At 40.8% G+C, this 25,828-nt stretch overlaps 1 protein-coding gene across 8 annotated transcripts in view; it reads left to right on the top strand.

Moving 5' to 3' along the window:
* Positions 1 to 25,828, top strand: part of RBMS3 (RNA binding motif single stranded interacting protein 3) — a 719,214-nt gene that overhangs the window by 435,368 nt on the left and 258,018 nt on the right. For all 8 annotated transcript variants that reach the window (XM_055707003.1, XM_055707004.1, XM_055707002.1 and 5 more), the window contains one exon: positions 18,004 to 18,095. In XM_055707003.1, coding sequence (XP_055562978.1) covers positions 18,004 to 18,095 — 92 coding nt within the window. The remainder of the gene's footprint in view (positions 1 to 18,003; positions 18,096 to 25,828) is intronic.

Below are 25,828 nucleotides of genomic sequence, written 5' to 3'. Positions count from 1 at the left end.
ATTAGGAAGTCTTTCTGGATTTTGACTGGGAAGTGTTTGGTATTGAATGAACGAGCTTTGACAGAAGCTTTTGTCCATGTTGTGTTCTCATTAGCAGTGCTCTCATTAGGGGAGCCTTGTGATAAAAATGGGTGCATTGCCCTAGTTTTTATTTATTAGAACTAAAATCCAATGTGCAAGTATCCCTGACTTTTTTTTTTCCTTTCTTTCCTTATCCACCTATGCAGTGCCTTGCATGAGTGCCTCGCTGCCCTGTCCCTTCCTCCATATACAATCCCAGCATGAAAGTCTCGCCCTCCTTTCCCTTCCTTTCTTCTCCCTTTGGCACTTGCCATGAGCTGGCTCTTGCCCCACACTGTAAGCCTGACAAAGGCTGAGTAGTGACACTTGCAGAGGGAAGTGTTCACCCTGCCCAGTTTCAGAAACAAACACAAAGTTCTCAGTTTAAAAGCTGGTTTCTCAAGACTCTGCATATAACCTGCAGAGAGAAGGTCCTTCAGAAGGTGGTTCAGAAAAGGAATCTAGATTTGGTGCTCTGAAATGCCCTGCAGAGGAGCTGCTCTCCATTTCCACTGACACATGAGGAACCTGGGGTTCCCATCCTCCTAAAGTAGTCAACATTACCTGCAGCTGGGCAGAACTGAAGTTTGGAAGCTGAGCTATCTTCAGCTGGGCTCTGGTAATCAAGTTTTCTCCTGTAGCAGCAATACTTGGAGAAGCAAGTAATAGTAAAATTCTAGTACATGTTCCTTGGATAAAAATTATTTTAAGTGGGTTCAAAAACTTTCCAAGGACCCAATTCCAGCTTGAGTGTCTTATAGCTGTGTTTATGGGACAGAAGCAGTCTGTGAAGCAAGCTGCAGCAGGGAACCAAAGGCTGTGACACCATCAGAGTATTGGCTTTCTCACACTGCCCTAGAAATGTGCTGCAACCCTCAACTGCAGCACCCATCGAGATAAGGTTTTTGTTTCTTTGTTCTGGCTTTTCAGCCAGGACCAAGCTGTCCTTTATGCTGGGGGATGTTGATAGCAAAGCCCCTTCTGAGGCAGTTGGACTGAGTCTTACAACATTGGTTAACATCTTGGAGTGTTAAAAAGATAAGTACAGCACTTCATGGGCCTGGGCTTGCTTGGGACATGGGGATGGACACTTTCATTAAAGAAATTTTCCATCTTAATTACCTGGTACTTTCTGTTTCTGATTTATCTAGAAATCCTGGCGTTTTCTCTGTCTTAAGTGTCTCATTAGTAGGAAGACTCTCATGATATTTTGGAAAGTCTACTCTAATTTTGGATAAAATCAGTAAGTACAGAACATGTCGGACAAGAAGAATAATGGATGCAGTATACTAACTTTTTTTAACTGAAAAAAAGCTTCCAATTCCAAGCAAATATCTGGGTTAGTTTTCACTTTATTTCTTCCCTATTTGGTTCCTTTGTTGCACTATCATTTCAAAACAGACCTTTCTGCTTACTTTTCACCTTGTTTCAAAGCCCCCCCGTTCTGTACTGGACTCCTAATATATCTGTTGTCTTTGTAGTTTTCCTGTTTCAATTTTAGAAACTGGTGTTGGTTTGTTGGTTGGGTTTTTTTTTTGTTGTTGTTGTTTTGGTTTGGTTTTTTTGTTGTGGGCTTGTTTTTTGGTTTTGATGTGAGGGTGTTTGGGGTTTTTTTGAGAACTACTGTTTACATCTTAATAGCTGAAATTAGCAGACAAGGGAAATTAGGGGATGGAGAGGCTAGAAATACAGGCTAGGAAATAGGAGATGATGGAAGAAAATGACAGAAGTACATAAAATGCAGCAAAGGAAAGATCTGTTGGAAACATAGCAGGAAGTATGGGAAAACCAGAAAGTGTGAGGAGAAAAAGCAAACAAAAAGAAAAAGAATTGCATTGCCAGAGCATGAGGTCTTCACACTCTCCTTGCCTCTGTTGGTATGATTATGTATTTGCTGGAAGCATGCAGAGTTTTATGGAAACATCTTCCCTGTTGTCATCCCTGGACAGAATGATTCTTTTGAAATGACTTACAGGAGTGGAAAAGTCATTAATCAAGCCATCTTCCTAGCCTATGCATGAGTTTCTCTTTTTAAGTCACCTTAGAGGAGCAGGAAGACAAGGAGCTTGAAAGTGAAGAGTAGGAGTGATCATCTTAGGGCTGGAAAGAAAATGTACAAGACTGGAAAAAAAGAAACAAAAAGAACAGCCTACCATAGAGCTTCCTAATACCAATGTATCTAATAAAATGGAGAATATGGTTGTGTGTGATTTGCTAGAGGAAGTAGAGGAAGGTCAGTTAAAAAAGGAAAAAGCTAGCAACTTTTAAAATAGTTATTTTCTACTTTATTTTGTATATAGAAAAGTACAGTGAAAGATGAAACAGTCAAATTTATTTGTGCTTGTTTCAAGGGGGTCTGCTTCATCTCTTGGTTCCACTATGGGAACAAGTCTCTCATACTGTTTGTGTCTCAAGAGCCATGCCAGAAGTCTGCAGTTCTTGTCTTCCTGCGCAGAACCGTTTTGCTTGGCCATGAGCATGAAAGCTCTAGGGAGGCACTGTCTATTAAGGCTAATTCTGTTTCAGCCTCATCCAATACTTGTTGTCTTTTGTGTGGCTCTCTTGCGCTGTGTAGTTTGGCTGTAGTTATAATCCATGTGCCTCTGACTTAGGAAATGTGCTCGTTCAGTTGCTTTCCAGTGGCCATGTTCCATACACTCTTTCTCAGCAGTTCACAGAGGTTAAATGTATGCACTGATCTAATTTGACCTCCTGCACAGAATCAGCTACAGAATCTTGCGCAGCAGTCCCAGTAAATCTAGGTTGCATCTGAGCATGGCTGGTACTGACTGTAAAGCGCCACAGATGGGGACAGTGGAGATCTCAAAGCAGGTTGTGCAGGAACCAGGGTTTTCAATAGGTCCTGAGCATCTGGGAATGCACACTGCAGTGCTGTATGAGTAGACCTCTCCAAATTAGCACTGAAACCAGTGTCATGGTGGTGCTCTGCTAGATCTGTTTTATATTTGATGAGAAACAGGCCTAAATATCCTGGAAGGACCTTACCATTAATGTACTGCTCTGTACCATGGAGGCATACTGTCTTGCTCAGTGCTGGTGGGAAGGTCTCTAAAGTATGCTGACGTGATGTGCTGTGGATGTGTCTGTTGCATTTCAGGAACAGAAAATCCCGTTGGCTTCCACTGGCACTTCTAGGAGTTCTGATAATCCCCCTTTAATTGGCTTCTTTTGTGGTCCGCGTGGATTGTTGCTGTTGCTGCGGAATGGTGGCTTGTATTATGAGAAGTCCTGGAGATCCTGAAGAAAACCAATGCACTGTGGTTCTGCATGCTCTCCACACATGTAGTAAAAACAGGCCTTGCCCCAAGATCTTACTGTAACAGGCACTTTTTTTGTGATGTTCTGCAGAGAAACAGCCTATATTGAGGGAATGATTTTATTCAAATTCTTAAGAGGATACAGTGATGAAGAGCTTCGATGCTACACGCAGGATCTGGGATGATATCCAAAAAGCCCAGATGTTTAGTCTTCAGTGGCTTCATTTTAAGCTATAAAATGTGGAGTTTATTTTTTGGTTGGAGGCTGACTTTTTCTCAGTTTTCCTAGCATACACTGACATGCTGACTTTCCAGAGGGAAGCTTGATTTCTGTTGGTTAGCTGATTAAAACAAGTGCAATGCACTTGTGCCACACAAATCACATGATTTGCTGGGCTTAATATTTATTTATTTTTTTATTTTTTAAAAAAGATTTTCATTATCTGGGACAAAAATGCCTCGATGCAATAAATGGAGATTTTCTCAGTGACAAAATGCCTGATAAAAAGATGAAGTGGGCATGCCAAGTTAGGTGTAATTGCAATGTAGACTAAGGGAGGGAAAGACTGCCTAGTACTGTAGCCTGTCTCCCATCATGTCACACCATCATGTTTCGCATGAGGTCCTTCATCTGCCCCATCTGCTTGTTTCCAGACAAAGGCAAAGAAAGGCTGCTTCTTTTTCTGTGTGCAGTGTTTGTCCCAGCCATCCAGGGAGAAAGAAAGAAAAAAACCCACAAATAAAATGAGAGAACAGGATGGTATGATTGCTAGAAGGTTTCCACTTTCCAGATGTCTTCCATGTTTGTTCCTGGAACCTAATATTGTCTTCCAGTGCAGGAGAGAGCACTGGCGAGGGTGAGGCTGTTGCATCCCTTGACTAGATATGAGTGGCAGTCCCCATTTCCTTCAAAGGCTCCAAGCCGAGTGTATGAGGGAATCTGCACCTCTGGGGAATGATTACTTGAACTAGACACCTGCCACCCTGAGGGATAAGAACATGAGGACATTTTTTTCCTTTCATGGCCAGATACAGTGAGCAGGTCCATGTTCTCTTCACCCCTGCCCTTTAGCAGTGAACAACATAGCTTACTCTCAAGGTCACATAACCAATATCATCTCAGTGTAATAGAAATACCTGGTACGGGATCTTCTGATGGCATTATGTGCAGGAAGGCATGCATGAGATCCCCTCACTCATGCAGCACCTGCCTTGGTCACCCATTGGAAGCTCTGGAAGAAAGAGCCCCAGGTCTGCCACAGAAATACAAAATGGTGACTAGGAAGATGTAAGAGTAGGGTGGCAAGCAGCTGCCAAGGCTGCCATCTCTGCTTAATGGAAAGGAGATGGGTCGCCTTTTGTGGACACCCTGTTGGCCACGGGCCCTGACTAACCCTGTGTGTTTCCCTTAATTTTTTCAGCCAGCTAACACCTCAGCACCTTCCTCTCCACTTGCCTCGCTGCTGTCAGGGTCTAGTTGGGGGTACAGGAAGTTGCTTTCCTTTGCATTTGGTCACAAAAAAGGCTTTGAGGGCAAGAGACCGAGGGTAAAACAAGCAGCCTGCAAATTTTGTCATACAACATTTACACTCTTAAGAAAGCACAACCGTGCATGCCGGATATTCGTCTGGCTAGTGCTTGCTGTTGACAGGAAGCAGACATCCAGTCTGCAAACATTTACACATCTCCTCATTGACAACACCAACATGTATTCGGCGTCTGTGTAAGAGATGCAGCCCCTTTGACTGTTAGCTGTCTTGCCTGCTATAATGAATGTAGGCCAAGTGACTGACCAAGAACGTACACAAGTATGTGAGATTCAACACTGTTTCTTGAAAGGCTAAAAAATAATTTTAGGTTGCTGATTCTTTATTTCTTTGATACGGTATGTGAGGATGCTACTGGGTATTTAAAATGTCTTTTTTTTCTTTATAGGCATTTTGGGTTCCTAGACAAAATATGTTTGCAGGGTTTGTGTGTCCTGGCAAAACTCCTCCCTGCTTTCTCTTTTATTTTGGTTTATTTGATGTACTAAGCTGACACAGAACCACTTTCAGTGAACAAACTCAGATCCTACTACAGACTTGGGTATCTCTCAGTCATTTTCTGTATAATTTCATAAAAATTTTGGGATTTTTAAAAAGAAAATATCCATCATAAATAATAAAATATTATTATATCTGAATTACCCTCACTTTAATTTTTAAAAATAATATTTTATCACATATATTTTCCCTCCCTTCCATTTATCTTCTGTTATTAAGCACTGAAATGCATACCTTTCTCTAAACTGGCTTCATGGGGTGAAAGTTGTTCTCTGTTGTATATTTGGCCTTTCACTGGCAGTATACACCAATGAGTTTGCTCTTTAGTTAAACCCTTAAGGTTCTCCAGAGATCCTGAACAAAATGTTTTCACATTCAGAAAGTGCCTGAACATTTGGCAAGAACTACTGAGGATAGTCAATACTGATGTAGCAACTTGCTGAGACTACTACGGTTTGGATGCAGGCTTGGACATACAGTCAGCATCATTGGCAACACCCACCTCTTTCTCTCTCTCTCTCTCTCTCTCAGGCATATACCAGATTTCCATTGTCATCTTCAAAGATACTGCTACCAAATCTCCCTCAATACCTGCTTGTTACACAAAGTTGGGAAGCATGAGGCAATTACACAGAAGAGTAATTAGGTGATCCTAAAGACTGGATTGTGAGAAACAGGGAACAAATCCAATAGTAAAATCATCTACTTAGGAAGTAATAGGAAAATCTCTGCATGGGAAGTTGGAAGCTTATCTATAAGGGAACAAAGGAAAAGCATGACAGAAGTATTAGATGATCTTGTAAGTGCCCTAATCAAAAATGGGCACAGCTGTCAAGGCAACAAATATGGTACAAGGATGTATCAGGTGACATCCTTCCAGTAGGTAAAGGGTAGAGAGAAATTATGTGAGTCACTGGTGTGACCCCATGTGGTCATCTACTGAAGGGTTATAGTCATCCACTTTCCAGAAAGATTCAGGATGCCTCTTCCGGACCCATATATGTGCCTTCTCTCTCTACAAGCTGTGTAAAGGCTTGTTGTGGACATGAATTTCAGTGTGCAAGAAGCTTCCTACATGTTGGCGTTTGTGTACAGGGGATTGTCCTTCTGCTGGTTTGACCTCCTGATGTCCAGGTGGCTTCAGTACAGTCTCCAGATAACATCCTTTATCATACCTTCATGGTGTGTGACTGCCGTGTACTGTACCAGCAGGTGATTTTAAATACAAGCCGACAGTCAAAATAACACTAAATAGCTACCTTAAATCACAGAAAGAAAAGTGTTCACTTAAGGTTAAAATATTATATTATTCACTTGATTCTTTTTCATATGTTTGAGGTATGTGATTTGTAATGATAGGAAAACTTCTGCAGGTTCAGAAATTCAGTTTAGATTAAAAGCTAACATTTCAACCTCTTTTATCTGCATCTTCCACTTACCTAGGTTGTAGAACTATCTTGAATCTGAAAAATGGATTGGAGATCTTGAAAACAGATTTTCTGATGTGATTTCTTCTCCTTTTCCTTTTTCTTTCTCATCTGCAAAACTAATAGCCATTTCTGGCTACCATAATTACAGCATTTTTGAACTTCAGGCTACAAGTAAACGTGGTAGATATATGACAAGAGGCTCAAAAGGTGCAAATGGTATTTAACTACAGAAGGATCTATTGCAGAAGAAAAAGAACTATCTACAAACAGTGATGGACAATATAATGCTACAGGGATACTTAAATCAAGAAATACCATGTGAGACCAGTATCGTTGAGCACTGAATCTAGACAGTATCTTTAACGTGGGTTTTGTTCTGACCTGTGTGTTGTGGCTTACCCTGTTCTGTGCCGCCCACCCCTGCTGTGCGTCCCCTCCATAGCACAGGTGTAATGTTGGTTGTGACCACCAACCATTTCTTGGAAGCACACTGCCTTCTTGCTCAAAAGGTCCTTGGTATTTTAGCGTGATGGTGATGGGTGGTATCAGGATCCTTTTCTTAGTATCAGAATCATGAAATATTCAGAAGGTATTGCTCATCTCTGCCTAAAGCTCCAAGACATCATGAGTGTTGATGGGTTGGAATAGGAGCTCTTTGCATGTTATCCAAAATGTTTATCATAGCAAAGGTTGATGTGCCAGAATTGGCCAACTGGCATGAAAAAAACATTTCACTTTCTTCGGAAAGTGCTATCACTTTGCTGCCTTTTAGAAGCTATAGTTGTTTTCCGAGTTACAAGTGCTTTGCATAAAGAACATAAATTGCTGTGCTCTTTATCACTGCTTACTGTATGACAAATATACAGTCCAATTTTTCAAGTGTGGTGTCTTGAAAATTAATGTGTATTTGAAATGAAAACCATTTCAGTACTTGAGCATCCTCCCTCTGGAACAGGCTGGATAATAACATGTTCATCACCTTGGGTTATTTTAATATTTCCTGAAGCCTGCACAAGATGCTTTCTATTTTCTTGTCAAAACAGACTGAAATGAAAATTATTTTTAATAAAGTACAGTAATCACAGTGTGTTCACCAAGTGCATCTTCTCTTGTCAGATTGTTTCTTCCTACTCATGAGTATTTGTGGTTACTTAATGTTATGATTGCTGAGCAATCCAGTCTTGGGAGGAAGAGAATGGAATATTTCATTTCTGACAAAGAGCACTGGGTGATACAGAAAATCCTCCTTTGCCTTCTCAAACGGTATCGTTGTTTAAACCTAATGCTGGAAGTGTTCACTGCTGAAGGACTTCATGTTTTCCTCTAGTATTTCACTGCTGTCTTCCATAACTGGAAATAACTCTCCCATTGATACTCTGTTTTGTCCATGTCTGTCCTTAAATGCCTGCTGGCGTGCCGTGCCAGATATCAAGCCTGAAAGGTGCAAGACAATATGAACATTAATTTTTAACTAGTCCATGGGAGTGCTGGAGTTAGTCTCATAGCTTCTTAAGTTATATGCTCTTCTGATGAACACCTACTGGATAACTTGCTTAGCTTTGGGCAAACTGAGATCCAGTATTTAGAAGAGGCAATTGCTTGCCTATACAGGCGCTGGGAGCTTTCGGAGATAATGGCTGAATGATTTTTTTTTTCTGAACTGTTTCTGCACACCAGGTTTTTTACTCAAGTCACTCAGCTCTAAAATAAGTGATGGACAAATCTCAAGAGATTTGGTTTCATATCTTACCCAAACATTATCCAAGCTAAGTAAAGCTCTGGAGTCTGCATAACTGAGCATGAAACCTCAGAAGAACAGACTTTCTCATGAGAGTGTCAGTGTTTCCTGCTGACTGGAAATACCAAGAAAATAGTCTTTCTTGTGGTATTTTGGAGCTTCAGCATCTGGACATTGCTGTAATCGGAGAGGAAAGTGAATATGAAAAACTAATTATTCAAAAAGTGAATCCTTTTTTAGTTGTGGGTGTGAGGTTCCTTTCAAGTTTTTCAATGGAGCTATTAATTGATATCATAACTGTGTATCTGAAAGTAGATCTTAATCTGAAACTACGAGTTCTGGCTATTTTGTTCTGGATATTGCAAAATACTATCGCTTGTGAGTCACCAAGTTTTTCTGAAGTCAAGGGAAGAAACTGCTATTGTATCCTTCCCTCCCTTTCATGTAAATATGTAACTAAGCTCTGCTCTTGGAGTACTTGTTTTTTGGGAGAACATTCTGCTTTTTCAATCACTGCGTCAAGTGTGAAATTTAGCTCAGCTGCAGAGTGTAGTAAACAAGTGTAGTGTAAAACAAGTGTAGTAAAAATAATCTTAATTATTTTACTTTTTTTTTGTTCACTTTTTTGGTAAAATTAGTAAATTACTAATTTACTAATACACGAATAGGAAATGTTATGGTACTAAATAAACGTAATGTTAAGTCATACATTGGTTTATATGGAAATAGTAGACGTGAAATATTCCTGTATTTAAAAATAGAGTTAATCTTCATTTTGGATTTTGACAGTGAATCAATGGGACTTGCAGAGAGAGTAATTTCAAATGTTAAAGATGGAAAAGTGTGTTTATCTCTTGTCCTTCTGCCACTGCAAGTTTTACAATATGTTCTTTTCTTTATTCAGTCCATATTTAGTAACTTGAGCAATGAGTTTTCCATCACTGGCTTTGTATGTTCACGCTGTTAGCAGAATACCAGGAAATATTTCTCAACTTCCCTCTCAATTTATTTTCACCAACATTTTCCTTCTTCAACAGGTCCTCATGAAGTCTCACTGTTTATGCTGATCATGCACTGCAATACGGTTGCCCATAGGTACTCACTCACATCCAGGTTAACTTTTAGAGGCCCCAAACACTTGGCCTATTGTTAGGGATAATCCACTAGAGCTCTGCTGTTTGCACAATCTGGATTTTTATATCTATATTTATGCTCTTTCCAGAATTTTCTCCAGTTTGCCAGTCTTTGTGGTTCTGAATTGTCAGGAATGCTGTGTAAATGGTGAGAGGGCAGTCAAGTGCAATGTTGTTTTCTTGATAGGTATATTTGCTAAATTTGTGCTGCATACCCGTCTCCTCCTTACTGTTCTTACTGCAACCACATTTCACGAGGAGCTTTTGTCAGTTTTGAGGTCTGTTTCTGTTTTTTCAGAGAGTATATTTCTGGAAGGATTACCTTCCAGAAAAATACACACACATATGCGTATGCATACATTTATTTATTTACTCATCTATTTATTCATTATGTGAGTACTTTTTTCCCACATACCAAAATTTTATAGGTTTCTTTGTATCCTTACTTGTACTTACTGGAGATTGCAGAAAAGATCATCATGAGTTCCAGACTTAGTTTTGCATGTAAAAATTACTATTAATTAGTTGTGCAATTAATAATAACCTGCATTCATATACACTCTGTTTAAATCAAAGGAATTGAATGTTCAAATTAAGAATGTGTTTGCAAACAGATGTCTAAAAATTGTTTGTTAGTTACCTACAGTCCTGGTTTTCTGCGGTTCTGTTGTTATAAAGGAGATTCAAATAATGGGAGAGGCAAAAGAAATCACTGCAGGAACATAATCAAAGTGACAGTTTTGTGCCGTATTTCCATATCAAGCTAAAGCAAACAAAAAAATTCAGCTCTATATGCATACTTAACAATGTAGGTGTGTCTCTGGGGAGTGATCTGAAATGAAGGGACTATTTTTTCTGTCTTGCATTTAAGACTCCATTACCAATTATTTTTCAAACTATATATTAGCTGTTTTAATTAAAAGGTGATGATTCACCACTTTCTAGCCACTGAGAACATTTTTATAAAGTAGAGCTTTAAAAATAGTAATAATGTAGACTATTTTACTATTGCTGTGAGCATTTGGAGCTGTAAGAATATTTTAATGCAATTTGAACAATGAAAGAAAAAGCTGTTTTCAGTAATTTTGTGTTCCAGGGTGATTCAACCTCTTTGCTTGATAACTCTAATTTTCCAAGGCTTATAAGACTTTAATTTGATTCTTTATCTGAACATAAAACAATGTCTGGAAATTGCATAGTAAATTACTGGGTAATCACTTTTTTGTGGGCTACCTGATTGTCAGAATGAATACTGCCTTTTAAGAGACACTCTAAATAAAGTGCTGGGCAAAAGTGAACTTTACAGCTCAAATTGACTTAGGTTCTCTTGAAATCCAAGTGGTTTCATCTAAGTCTGTAGGAGAAATATCTCACTGATTATTATATATTTGCTTAATTGTGTGTATGTATTAGAGTTTGTGTAAAAACTTTGTGCTAGTTTCTTCAGATGTAGGCATATATGTATACAGATACATGTGGAGGTGACATCATAAAGTTTAAAAAATATTTGTGATAAATATATTTTATTTCATGGTTTCTCAGTTCAACAAGTAATTTTGACTGCTGCCTTTTCCATAGGCTCCTATTCCTTTCCCTCATCACAGCCACTTTTGTCAATTTCCATTTCCAATCTCTAAGCAACTTTAACAAAAAACATTATTGAAAAAAAAGCAAGCACTCTCTTAAAATTACTGTATCCTCCTTTTCGTCCAGAAATTCTCTATACCTCTTGGAGACCCAACATGTAAGATATGCTCAGTCTTCTCTGTTCTGGATTTCAGATCTGATGTATTGAATTCTACATGGCCAGAAACAAGGACTAGGAACTTCCTTACATTAAAAAAGACGTTGTGTCCCAGTGGGAAGCAGATTTCCAAGTGGTCTGGTACATCAAAACCAGAAAAACCCATTTAGGTATAATAGAATTGTAATTACACATGAGCAAATTTGGTTTTATCTTTGAAGAGAAAATTCTCCTATATTGTGTAATTTTATGCAAAATTTACACATTTTTATGTTGAAAAGAATTGTGCCAAAGTCAAACTCTCCAAAGGAAAATGGCAGAGCTGGGGTCCATCCTTTGGTGCAGCTTCCCTCAAACTCCACGTCAGCCCCTAGTACAGAGGTACCTGCAGGAGTGCAGGTGGCATGGGACAGCTGTCAGTCAGCATTTCCCATCTGCCAGGCTGGATCTGTTCTCCTATTGATGCAAAGATTTTAGCTCTACAGAAACAAAGCATTAAAACTTTTCAGGAGTGGGTTTGTTGACATCAGTGGAACCAGAGAAGCTCCTCAGTATGTGTGACTATCAATACATTTAGGTACTTTTTAAAAAAAACCAACAGAACAATATTAGTTACCCAGGCACATTAGATGTTGGATTAACATACGGGCTCCCTGCCAGTCTCCTGGCTGGGTGCATCAGCTGTCCTGTCTCTGTGTGTGTGTTGGAGAGGTGGGGGCGTCAGCTGGAAAATGCGGAGTACTATTTGACGTGAATTCAAGTGATTTAAAGCAGGACAGGCTCAGAGGTCAGAAGTGATGTTTGGCCTTGTGGCAGGGTGAAGCTGAGAGCTCACCAGCCACAGCTTATCCTCCCTCGTTCATCACGGCTTCTCCTTCCTCAGCCCCCTCCAGAGGTTACTGCGTTTGCAGGGGTCAAGCTTAGCAGCGTGCCAGGGTGCTCTGCTCCTCACTTCTGGGAAAGCATATTTCTCCTGCTCTTTGTTTCTCCTTAGATTTTATTTTCACCTGGGCTGTCAGGACAGAGCTGGGACGGGTGCAGAGCTGTGGCTGGCTGCCTGTTGCCCTGTCACACCCCTTGGTGGCCATGGGGTCGAGGGCGAGTCGGTTGGGGGAGCAGTGCCAGCAGGAGGGAGGGGAGCCGCTGTGGGGGCCTGGGGGTGTGCGGTCAGGGCAGCAAGGCGGCAGAGCCTGGCTGGTGCGGGTGCGGATTAGTTTGGTGGCTGTCACAGCTCCCCTTCTGATGGCGCCAGCAAGGACGTCTGCTGATGGAGAGTCTTCCATGCAAAAAAAGTGCCATGGTGTGCTAGCTGTTAAGTACTAATTGGGGGACCAGACTTCCAGGATACCCTGAAACCGCCGTTCCCGTTTACTTCCAGTGACTAATGCTGCTTTTGGCAGTGGCAGAGGAGCTGCTTCAATTTTCTAAAAAGGCAGCCGGGCCCTTGCTCCTGTCACTACACGAGTGCAGCTCCCCGAAGGTGGGCTGTGGAGCCCACATGCACCAGTGGGAGCTCGCCTCTGCCATGTGCCACCGCTCCAGCACTTCGCAAGGATTGTGGGAACCGCAAGTGGCAAGCAGCCCCTTAAATTATTTGGCATTATTCTTAAGTACCCGATCAGTCAGGGCAATTCAGAGTTTGATGTCTAAGAGCTCTACACACCTGCAATTACTAAATCCACAAAATTGCACCCATAGGTATTTGCAGGCACAAAAATGTTGGCATAAAATTAGAGGCCATTTCCTAAAACCTGCACCTAAATTTTGATGATATACTATATGAGGGGTTGTTACTTTGAAATGGATTTGCGGAAAGCAATTGAAAATCTCCAGGCATCCCATCTGTGTTTAAAGTAACAACAATAACAAAACTTTAAATTAGCATAGGAGATTTAAGACATTTCAGGAAAACATTGATTAAATCTGCCAATGAAATGAACGTGTTTGGCGAGTGACCTAATTAGTGTATACTTGGTTCTTTTTCACTGCACTGCTTACCACTAATTGCTGTTCTGCTGGTCTTCTCCCTGACAAGTAAGAAAAAACAAGGATGAGGGATTTGTTGAGGAAATAGTGACATTCAGTTTTAATTCATTTGAACCTGCTGCCAAGCTTAATTATGGAACTGAGAAACTGAGACCGGGAGGCCCCTAGCCGTTTAGGTTATAGGAGACGGAGATGTTTAGTGTCTGCCAGTGTATTTGGGTAGCACTTACTGCAGCTAGCTATAAACCTGCACTTGCTGATGCTTAGCTGTTTTGTTTCCCCACAGGTACAAAACCACTGGTTTTATTCCTTGAAATTTAATTATTTAACTCTAATGGCACCAGGCCAAAACAAAATTACGAGCATTTTATTTCTTAGAGGGAAGGTTTAACAGTTAATCTAGATGTTCTAGTCTTGGGGTTTTGCGTGTGTGTGTGTGTTTGCGTGTCTGAACTAGTAATATGTCATTCTACAAAAAACCTCGGGTTCCTGGAGTGCTTGTAGCATTGGAGTGCTGAAGTCACCCTCAGTGTAAGTACACTTAAGCAGAGGGGCTCATATTAGTGACAGATTCAGTTCCCATCTCTTGAAGAAGCAGGGTATAATGCAGCTATCCCTATTTGCATTTGGAGCTCTTAAAGGAAAAGGGCAGGATGCTTCATGAAAAAAAGGGGAAATAGTTTTGGTTTTGGTTTCCTGTGGTGGTGATGGATTCTTGTGAGAGTCTGAATGTCCTGGTTTAGAATCCAAGTGTGTTTTTCATGATGTTCTGTACAAAAACTGGGGGTGGGGTGGGGGTGGGTTGGTGGAAGTACAATTCATTGACCAGAATGTTTATGAGGCAGTGCACACAGGAAAAAAAAGAGGGAGGGGGGGGGAAGCAGCTGTGGAATTTGAGGCTAGCAGAGGGGTGGGGCTGCTGGGGCTTGCACTTGTTTTTAAAAGAGGAAAAAGAAGCACAGACATTTTCTTAGAGCAGCAGCAGCTGATTGGCAGACCCTGGACTGAATCCCTGCCGGGGATGCTTTCAGCCAGCCTGCTGCCTTTTCCCAGGAGGAGCCAGGGGATGGTTATTTGGGCAGTGATGGGTGCCTGAGCAGACAAACCCACCCTTGCTGCACCTACCAGGGGCAGCCAGGGCAGCGCTGCGGGGGCTGGGGGGGAGCACAGCCTGTGCCCGCTCCAGCCCCAGCATGGCCAGGAGGGAAGGACTCAGTTCAGGGAGTTTGGGGATTCATTTATGCGATGGGGAAAGATGGAGGGGATGCTTCAAGACCCAGCTTTAGCTTCTGTGGGGACTAAACTTTATCTACCCTGGAAGGCATATAAAACAAAACAAACAACCCCTAAATAAACAAAATCCTTCCAAACCCAAACAAAAAAGCTACTTGATTAGTACGTAAGACCCAGAAAATGAAGCGGGATTATAAACGAATAAAATATGTTTAGTGTAGGTCACCAACATAGGCTATAAACATCGACATGGAAGAACATAAACTGTACAAAAAGGCAGCATGCCTGGTTTTCTGTTATATAGCATCACAGGGTTCTTGTAAGGATACTTGAATGCTGAAACAGCCTGGGAACTTGGCTTCCCTTGCAGCAGATTGATGTTCTTTGGACGAGTTTTCAGCCATGGAGTGATTTTGTCCTGATGTTCTGTGTGTGGTGGAGAGATGTGTCAGGAGGGGGGAGGGCCAGAAAAAGATACTTGGAATGAAAATGGAGTTGAGGGAAGGAAAAAAGAGCAGCTTTGCAGTGTGGCTGGGAGTAGTAATACTAGAATGCATTATGGACAGCTAAAGATGCAAGGTTTTTTTGTCTCAGCACTCTCGCTGGATCTCTGATACTGTTATATAGCCCCTTGTGCCGATTGAATAAATGTTTAGAATATATTCATATTTTTAGATATTATGGGCTGATGTTAATCTTCAGTAGTACACTATGTTAGGTATACCTGATCTCTATAATACAACACCAGAATATTCTTATACATTCTGGTTTGCATTTACAAAGCAATGCTAACTTAGATGTGAATACTTACTGTGCTGTCTAGAAAGTTAAATTTAAAATCATTTCCCTTCTGTTACTGCATACGTAAATCCTGCACTGTACACTGATAATAAATACAAAAATCTAACTCTATTATCTGCTTGCAATCCCAATATTAAAACTTATTTTTGCACTTTCACCTCCTAATTTTTGGGCATGAACATGGTGAGAAACAAAAAGAAATTTAGTCTATTGAGAAGAACACCTTGCTACCCTAAAAAATAATTTGCTCTGTGTTGATGCAAGCCATCCCATGACTTCCCAAAGCATTTCAGGTTTCCCGCTTGGCAACTCTGGCTTCTTCTTCGGATCTTTCATCTAGCAAGATGGAAGCTGCATCTAATTGTATCTCCTCCTTCATCCCCAGAAGCTGCTCTCCCAAAAGGCAAAGGCGTTGCAGAAATCCATGCAGAACTCTTGCTCCCTTGTAGCATATTTTTTGGCTCAACACAGCATCAGCTTCACTGCCACTCTGCAGTGAACAGACAGCTTGGATAACGCTGCAAAGCAAAATGCAGTATAAAACAAGCTGATTTTAAAATGGCATGCCCAGTAGCAATAAAAAGGGAAAATCAAATGGGGGAATCCGTGCAGGACCACCACCCCCAAGTTGACCAAACTCCAGTTCACTTCTTCATGGTGGTGTTTATTGGATCTGCTGTCCGAGCTTACAGTTGTTCTAGACTTTCCCTCAATTTGTAGTAATGCCCTACCAAAAAATTCATGCAAACCCCAAGAACACAGAAAACTGAGGGAAGGAAAAAACCACAAAGGTTCAGATCTTGAGTTTTTAATCAAAATAATTTTTTTATATACTTTTGAAGTCAGCAGTTTCTTTGACAGTTTTGGCTGTTTCTTTTTTATTATTTCTTTTCATTTTCTTAAATCTTTGTGAATGAGATTTAAGCCAAGAAAACAAGAAGTGTATGTGTACAAAATTCTTTCATCATTGGACTAACCCTGCATCAAATAATGTATACGTACCAAAATAATAATAAAAGAGTTGTTTATAACTTGGGTGGCAATGTGATCACAGGCACATGCTCTTATACCTAGATCTGGTGGAGGGAGGAAGGCAATAAGGCCTCCCAGGAGTAGGAAGAAAGGCTGGCAAAAGACATAAAAATGGATACAGCAAAAAAGTGTATCTGTGGTTGCCTCCTATATGATGTGTATTGACCTAGTAAATGGAGATGTCTGCAAAAGAGCTGTTATGCTATAAATATGCTTGTGCTAATATTATTAAAGCTTTCAGGCAGTTCAGTTTGTCCACATGGCTTCCCAGGGAGATGCCAGAGACGTGGCCCCTGTCCACAGCTAGTCTGAGCAGCACATGCTTGCCTGTGCTGTAACTGCTTGATAAGATGTAAGCTGGGGTTTTCCCTGGATGGACTGTGAAGTACGTGCAGCTGCCTAAATAGGTACTTGGTGAAATTTTTAAATCTTCCTAACTGTGTTGAAATCTTTATGAGCAAGACATTTGAATGCTGTTGAAGATCATAAATAGCTTAGTGCTTATAAGTTATGAAAAGCCCATTCCTTGTCCTCTTTGCCCTCCTTTGTATGTTTAGGGAAAAAAAGTACTTAGAGAGTTGTTGATTATCTGGTATGGGCTTAGCAGCACTGGTCTTGCTTGAACTTACCAGTCTTGCTGGTTAAAAGGAAATAAAAATTGAGAGGGAAGAAGAGAGGATGGGAAGTGACTGCCTGATTAATAAACTAAACTAATACAAATACTGGGAGTAGGAAAGCCACTTAAAAGCAGAAGATTATCCCTTGCCAGTCCCTACAGTCTAACCTCACTAAGCTGCTGTTCAGATGATACCCTGGAGCAGTTCCTGGTAGGGACTTAGCCCTTGTTCCAGCGGAGAGGGTGGTGAGATGAAAGGGATGTGGTTTAACTAGGCTGTGACTTCATTATCTTATCATCTTCTAGAGCTATCTGGCAGTCACTTGTAGAGCGCAGGTTGCGATTTCTCCCTTAATTGCTCCCACCTGCTGGAAGACTGTGCTCCCTGCCCCTGCACAGATGGCCCCAGCCTGCTGCAGAGACCCGCTACCCTCCTTTTCTGAAGCTTAATCCGTGTATGGGTTCAAGGGACAGGGAAAGGGTGGTGTTTTCTCACGAAATTAGCGATTGCAAGCTGTAGCTTTGCATCCTAGGGACAGCCATACTGCTGCCTCCTCTTATGCAAGAGATGGGTCAGGACTCCAGAGCACCACAGCCCCATGAGCGTGTGCCCTCCTACTGCCAGGGACCTTTGATCTCTTAAGACAGGCAAAGATCTACCTTCTTTCCCCCTCTGCTGCATACCTTCCTGTACTTTGAAGCTTCAGGTCATTGCATTTCCTTAAAACCCCACTAGGTTCAGGAGGAAAGGTGTGGGAAATAGAGGTGTGATGGCAGTGCTACTGGAAGGCTATGAGACAGATGTAGAGAATTGAAGGGGTCTCCTTATTTATAAACGTGAAATCTTAACCTATGCACATACACATGAATAGTAATGAAAATATCTATTTATCTGTTTCCTTTTCAGGTTACGGTTTTGTAGATTTTGACAGTCCAGCAGCAGCACAGAAAGCAGTAGCATCTCTCAAAGCAAATGGCGTGCAGGCGCAGATGGCAAAGGTAAGAGCAGCCATGTTACTACGGATTATCTAAGCTATTGGGTTAGATTTCCAGGAGTTTGGTTTGTTCATGTTTTTCTTAAGGTTTTGGATTGCTTATGCCAATGGGGTTTTTTTTGTCCTTTGGCTCCAGAGCCTTATTCTTCCTATGGTTTGTCTTGTATTCTTGAAAGCTGTGTCTCATGTGACGGGTTCAGCTCTGATGCTCTCTCTTTGCCCCACTTCCTGGAGACAGCTGTAATATGGAGAGTGCTGGAGTAGCAGAGCAGTTGGAAGTGCCTTTGTGATGGCTGCAGTGTGAGAACATTGCCTTTTCTTTGCCTTGGAGTTGTCTTCATTTGGTTCCTTAGCCTTGGAATACTTATTCTTTTCTGACATGCCAGGTGGGCTTCTCTGAGGGTGTGATTGACTGAATATGAGGGAATTTTGTTTGATCTGGCTCTGTGTGGCTTCTCCTGACTTTTTATTTTGAGGACTATAGTCCTAAAAGTGTAGAATGTTGCTGAAAGAATAGCTACTGGAGGTGACTGGTGTCTGTTGTTCAGAGAGGCAATAGGAGCCATGCTGTACCTGTTGTAGCAAGTGCAGCGAGCTCAGATACTCTGGTCCTGGAATTGTCCCTTGTCCCCAAGCAAAGGGGCTGTTGGAGAGGTGGGAGTGATAGTCAATGACTGTCAGGTGCTCTGGCTGTTGCCTTTCTGAAAGCGTAATTATGGTCTTTGGGCTCTGGACTGTGTCAGCCAGCAAAAATAGCTGTTGCTTTGTACTTTAAAAATGCCTTGCCCTACAAGCACAAAAAAACCCTTAATATTGCCTGATTTAGTCCTTGCAGTAATGACGTTGGCTTAGGATCGCAAACAGGTAATTATAAAAAGAGGCAAATCAACTAACAGACATCCACCACATTTAAAGATTCCCATTTAAAGGAATGCTGTTGATTTAAACCTTTGTTTTTCAACAAGGTCATAGAAAATATTTATTTATTTAGTTAGTTTAATCCTTGGTGGTAAATGAGGTTCTTTTGCCTTCTACTGGATTACACTCACTGTGTCTGAAAAGTAACTGGATGTCATCCGCACATTTCTGTTTATCTGTGCCCTGCAACACAAGCTATGCTGTTTTATTTGCTCTTAGTTTTTGTTGACATGTGGCGATAAAAAGTGTTTGCTTCAAACGGGTAAAAGATGGCAAGCTGAAGAATACGAACACCTACTAAGTACTGTGCTATTTTATTTCTCAGATATACTTCATCTCCTTGTTAAAATATAGGCAATTTGACACATTAGTCAAACTGTGAAAAAGAAACAAAAGACAGGAGATATGTTTTGTCCTACTGGTTGATATCAAATAGCCATTTCTGGGGAGGAGTAAATCACTAACTACATAAATCTGTAAAGCTGTAGATTTAAAATCAGAGATTTAAAGATAGGATTGAAAGATAGTCAGTATTTGGTATTCTCATGATTCAGAACAATGAACAATTTCAGCACTTCCATGAGTGAAAATACTAAAACAGAAGGTCACTGTGTTTTGGATTGTCCAATATTTTGGGGGCCAAAAGCAAAGTTCGATGTTTTCAGACTGGGAAGGGTTGTACCAACCACTGAGGTTTGTTTTCTGGGGGATTTGTGGCAGGAAAATTTTTTTGCCCTGCATAATTTTGAGGCGGCTAGTGTGTACACATTTGTTTGTGTAAGGCTAACTGTATTTTTATTATTTAGCTGTGGTGCCTAGAATCCCAGATAGGTCCTTTTTAGTGCATTTGATAGTTCAAGATAAATATACAACTGACTTTTCCTATCTGAAAAAACCCCAAAGTATTTAGAAAAATGGGGATTCAAAGGAAATTGAGATGACTCTACACAAAGTACCTCACATTGCTGAGAAGGCGGGAGCCTGGGAAAGCAAATCTATCTGGAGAAACATGTTGGTTCTTGCACGTGTTGGAAGCCAAGTCGCATATCAGGACTGAAAGAAAACGTTACCTGCCAGTGTCTGAATTAACAATGAGGGCTCAGAAGAGGTTTGAAGAAAGAGTCAGAAGGATTTAGCCTCCACTTCTGGAAGTTTTGTTTAAAGAACTGCTTTAATTAGTGGTGAATGGTGCCTATCAAATGAAATCAAAGAAAAAAGAGTAAGTGTGAAGAATTTACTTAAACCATTTACATGCCATACCTTATACAATCAGTGGCCTGTATCTTTTGGTGTGCATTGCAAAGCAATGGAACTGCCCCGTGTAGAGGCCCAGGAGAAGACTATAACCTCTGTTCAGCAAATGTCAAAAATCTCAGTCCAGTCGTGGATGCTTTTGAATAAAGGTGAAAGATGGATTAGCGAGCTTTTGCTATGTGCTGGCCTTCTCCAGTAGTGAGACAAAGTATGCTGAAGGGTCGGTATAGTCTGTGATGTTTTCCTGGAGAGAAATCTTCCTCGGAAAGAAAAGTTCTTTCTCAGTTTTAACACAATATAATTTTTCTCATGGAAATCCAGGAATCTTCTTTGAAAAACAAAAAGCAGAACTGAACCCCCACCCGTGCTGGCTAGCAGAAGTATCTTGTGGATACTTGAGTAAAATATACTTATTTTATTGATGCCTAAATACAGCCACCTCCCTCATTTTTATAGCATTTGGACACCTTTTTGGCTGTTTTTGTTTCAGAGTGCTGCCTCTGGAAGAAGGTTAAACTCTGGTGGATTGATGCTCCAAGTCCCATCACTGTTGGAAAAGTTGTTCTGTCAAGGCTAATACACCTCATAACCCTACACAGGGAAAAACATCAATAAATGTGTTTGAATCTCTCTTTGTTCTCTTGGATGATGTTCAGCCTGGTGTAAAGTAATCCAGAGAGGATTCAGCCGAGGGAGAGGAACAGCAGTACTATGTCTGCAGAGGTAGCGGTGGCAGCTGGGAGGTGAGGTCTCTTAGGCACGTGGACAGCTACCTGCTTGGTGGGAAAAGGGCCCTCACAGCCTCCCACCCACGTGAGATCTGCATGAGGCTCTTGTACATGTGTGTGTGGTCACCTTGCCTCTTTGGCATTTCCCTCACACAGGTGCCGGAGCAGAAGTTTTGACTACTGCCACTGTCCTGTGTCCAATGAAGTTCATCTGAGTTGTCCATTATTTTTAAAAGTGCTTATTAACAACTTCATTTACCGAGCAGAATTAATGCCATGGAGCTGCTGAGTGATGGTTTCTCAGCTGGCCTGGCTTATTTTACTATGTGCTTCCTGCTTGCCTTTGGAAAGAACTCAGACGTGCAGATTTGTTTGTATGTACGTAGTGCCTGCTTGTCCAGGCTCGTAGAGTCCAGGTGTTTTTTTGGTTTTATTTTCCTGCTAAAACCAGCACAACTGATATGCCACTGGATAATCTCACAGGAATTATTGAATTGTTTATCTCTTTGTGCTAAGGACTACGCAAACATGACACAGAAAAGACAACCCTTATGTGCATGGTTTATATATTAGTTTGGGATTTTCCATCTGCTCCTTTGCTGCATTTTCTGAAAAAATGTGACAGACAGAACATGGAAAATTCATAAGGAAAATCTTACTAATACGGGAGTTGGCTTAGGCAAGTAGGCAAGGAAGCTAGTACACATGAAAAACGTATCAATGTTCTAATAAAATCTGTAGCCACATCTATTCTTGGGATTTGCAATAGATCTTCACCCAGAATTACATATTCATGACGACACTTCCTAATCTGCTTTATATGTAAGCTTCTAATGATGCTGAGGAGTCTAAATCACCTGAAGAATCAATAGAAGTCTGTTGTCTAAACAAATTTGAGTGTCTGAACTTGTGTCATCCTAAAGTTAGTGGACTAAGCAACCAGTTTATACCTTCATAGACATTGTGGCGTCCTCTCTGATATCTTTTCTTTCCAGTTCTAGTCTGCTGCAAGACTGCATGAAGTGGAAGTTCAGGCAAAGGTTGCTTCTTGCAGAGAGCGTATAATAGGTTCTTTAATATCTAGCAGCCCATCAAGAGTGTTGAAATAAACACATTCACCAAGGAGATGTTCTCAATCCTGCTGTTACTCCTAGTGCATGTGTAAGGACTTAAAAAAAGTATTCGATGATACCTGTCTTCTCTGGGTTTTCCTTTTGTACATATCATGCATTTAGGAATGCTCAGCATCTGTGTGAGAAATGTGGACAATAAGAAATATTTAATTAGTGTTGGTAGTTGTCTTAAGTCCAAGGAACATTTCTCGACTACTCTGCTGCAGCGATTGCCAACCAGGGCGTACACTGAAAGAGCTGGTTCTGAAAAAGGACTGTGTCAGTAAGCTCAGATGTGTTTTGTTTGACAAGGGAATTACAGAATTAAATTTTTCTTGTGTGATATTTTTCTCATCTCTCCATTATGCAGAAGTTTAAATACAGGGAGTGATCACCATCTAGGTGAAACATAAAAGGGAGCTGTTTCCCACAGAACAGAGCCAAGCATAAGAGCTTCTGAAGAGGAGCAGAGAGCTAGTTGCTCTAGAGTTAAATAGACAGTTTTTCTCCAAGGACCAAGGAAAAGGAAATCCCACAGAAGAATCTTATTTATTTTCCAGGCTTTTGCGTTGGTTTCGGGAATTACTCTGGTATGAGTCAGCTGACCAAATAAGTCCATTCTGCCTGCACATTTTTCAGCTTCATTTTCTCTTCTTTTTAAATTACTTCGCTTTTTTCTGTGTCATATACCAATACTCTAAATAGCTGTTCCTTAAAATGGAAACTGCAGAAAATGGAAAGACTCTCCAGTGAAAGCCCTTCTTCCTAATATTTTTTTCATCTAGATTTTTAATAGCAAATTTTAATTGTCTGTATTTTGTAGTTCAAAAATTCATGAAATTTTTAAATAGAAACGCTATACTTAAAAACTATGAAATATGGCGTATACACCGAACATCTGATACACTGAACCCCGCAAGTAGTTTCTTAATTCATGACTGAAATGTCTGCAAATTTTAGCTAACCAAACTTCAGGATACTGGTTGTTTGTGGTTTTGGACAGTATTTATGGATAACAGGCTTATTGACTGAGTTAACTTTCCTTCTGGTACTAAAGCAGGATGCTGGGATTTTTAGAGTTCAATATTGAAATTGTCAGATTTTGTTTTAACCTCATTCTTTAATTATCTTATACGCACACACACACACACACCCCAACCCAACTGTTCTATGAAGTCAAATATTTGTATAGGCTATTTATAAAAGTTTTTCTTCGTTTGCTGCTAGAGCAGGAGTTGGTGACTCTGGAAGCGCCAGCGTGCTCAGTAATGTAGGAGAAGCTGAGAACTGTGCTGTGCTGATGCTGGCCACCTTCCACGCCATTTCCAAATGAATTACACAGCCAGGCGTGGGCTGCTGCTCCACCAGTTGTCAGAGACATTTGGCACAACTGAGTGTATGTGCAGAGTGCTCCACAGTGAACACTCCTCTTATCTTCCTAAAATGTCAACTGTCACCCCCTGCACAGTATTCACAGTATGTACTGACTGATCAATGCTGACCTGCATCAATAACAGTCCTGGGTTAAATGACAGTGAAAAATTATAGGTGGGAGGCAGTGAAAGGTGGCTTGATTTAGATTTGGAAATCACAGGTGCCAGCGTCTCTCTCCTTTGATTTCTTTTACCAAGTCAACCATACCACAAGCCCCAAGTTTCATACAGTACCACTTATCAAAGCCATGCCCTACCCATCCTCTCTTGCCTGCTTACCTGTGGTGTTGTTTTGCAAAAACTGTCTTTCACTCTTGTAGTGAGGAATCATAGTTTCTCAGCTGGAGCTGGCCCTTAAGTACAGGTTTTGTAAATACAGGATATTTTTACATTCTTTAAAGGATAATGACTGACAACGTAAAAGCACTGGAGAGATGCTAAATTATTTGCTTGTATCAGATTTTACCACAAAAGTCTTAGGAAGATGTGCTTTTCCAAATCTGGAAGTTTTTTTTTCCAGATGAAACAGTGTCTAAATTCAGGATTCAAATCACGGATGTGCTATAGCAAATTTAAATTCCAGAAACTCTGCAGTAGCAGAAGACTGTGTCTTAGGAGCTTCCTCGACAGTCAAGGCTAAAGCAGTGAGCAATTTTGTAAAAACAGTGATGGCTTGGGATGATAGTGAAGATACATGACATTAATGGAAGGATTTCATATTCTCATCTAGCCTGGCAAATTTCATGCTTCTACCCGAGAATTATATGGTAGCCAATGTGAAATGAGCGTATGATCCTGTTCCTGCCTTTAGATGTACATTCATAAGCCAACATAGAATGTATTAGCTGGAGCCGTCCTTGCAAGGAGATCATCAAGTAATCCTGGGTATATTAAAATCTGTCCTTTCACACTAGCATGTATTGCTCCTAAAAAACACATAGGTCAGTATGAAAGGGGGTGTGCATCGGCAGTGCTTGTACCACACCTGCCAAATTTCTACACAAAAAATCTCCTTGGGGAATTTCAGAAGTGCTTAACTTAGCATAATTTTACTCTCTAGGAGTGAATGGGACTTTACTGTTGGTTAATGGAGAGGAATTAGGTCAGTGCTGTGTTCCTTTGTTCCCAAAAATCTTAGCTCAGCACCTTTCTTAACCACTAAGTTAGCTTAGAAAATCCTATGGCACATACAGTCATGTTTATTCTCTAGCTATCACCTCAAATAGACCTTGCCATGGTATTTTACATCCCTTTTCAAGCGCTGCTTTAGTTTCTAGATTGAGTTGGTTTTTTTCATAGTGTAACTTCATCTAAGATTAAAACATTCCTCTGCCTTTGAAAATCGCAATGTAAATAATCAGTAAATATATCCACCTCCATGCTACTAATGCCCTGCACCACAGAACAGATGCTGATAAGTGAAAGACGTAGCCAACTTTTAGGCTGGAGAATAGTGGAATTAATGGGTTCTTTTCGGGTTATGAACTTCAGCCAAACAAGAATTGGCCTTTTTTCATAAATACACATTGTTCTTGACTTTCCTCTGACTTGGAACACATTTGAGTTGGTAATAATACAGCTGAAATCCACAGAGCTTTGGCAATTTAAGCCAGAGAGAAGAATGGGGCTCCCTATCTTTAGCACTCACAGAGCTATACATCTTGGAAGCTCTTACACACCCTTTGCAAACCCTTTATGTTTGCAGAACAGGAAATCTGAGTCCTGCAAATGAGTTAAAACACAAATGACAAATGAGTCAGATAATTCTTTTTTCCCTCCATACTCAGGAAACTCCAAATGCCCCATGGAGGAGTTATCCTACCACAACTATGCAGCTTGGGAATCTGCTGCTCAGACTGAGAGAAACTATGTTCTAAATTCAGTAAGCACATCTTTACTCACCAGGAAAAACCCAGTGCACTCTGAAATGATCAAAAACCTGTGGTTTTAGAAAATATTACTGTGGTAGAAAATGGACATAGCCTTTCTTTCAGTGACATAACATTTAATCATGTTCTTCTGTTGCTCAGCATGAGGACGATGCTTTTGTAAGGTGAGAAACAAAAAATCATTGTATCTAGCATGCTTTCTTCTCAGGAGGAGGAAGAGATGATTCACATGACCACCAGTGGGAGGATATATGCATGCTTTTTGGGGTACCACTTGGTTTGAACTGAGACACTTACTCGACAAAGCAATGTGATTTGTGTGAAAACCAGGCCGCTTTCAAATTTTGTTTGATTTGGAAAGCAGGTGTGCAAACTTCAGTATCATTTCTTCTGAGTTGATCTG

The sequence above is a fragment of the Falco cherrug genome, chromosome 4 (genome assembly GCF_023634085.1).
Source record: "Falco cherrug isolate bFalChe1 chromosome 4, bFalChe1.pri, whole genome shotgun sequence".
Lineage (NCBI taxonomy): Eukaryota > Metazoa > Chordata > Aves > Falconiformes > Falconidae > Falco > Falco cherrug.
The sequence above is the reverse complement of the archived record's forward strand: the minus strand, read 5'-3'. Positions and strand labels throughout refer to the sequence as shown.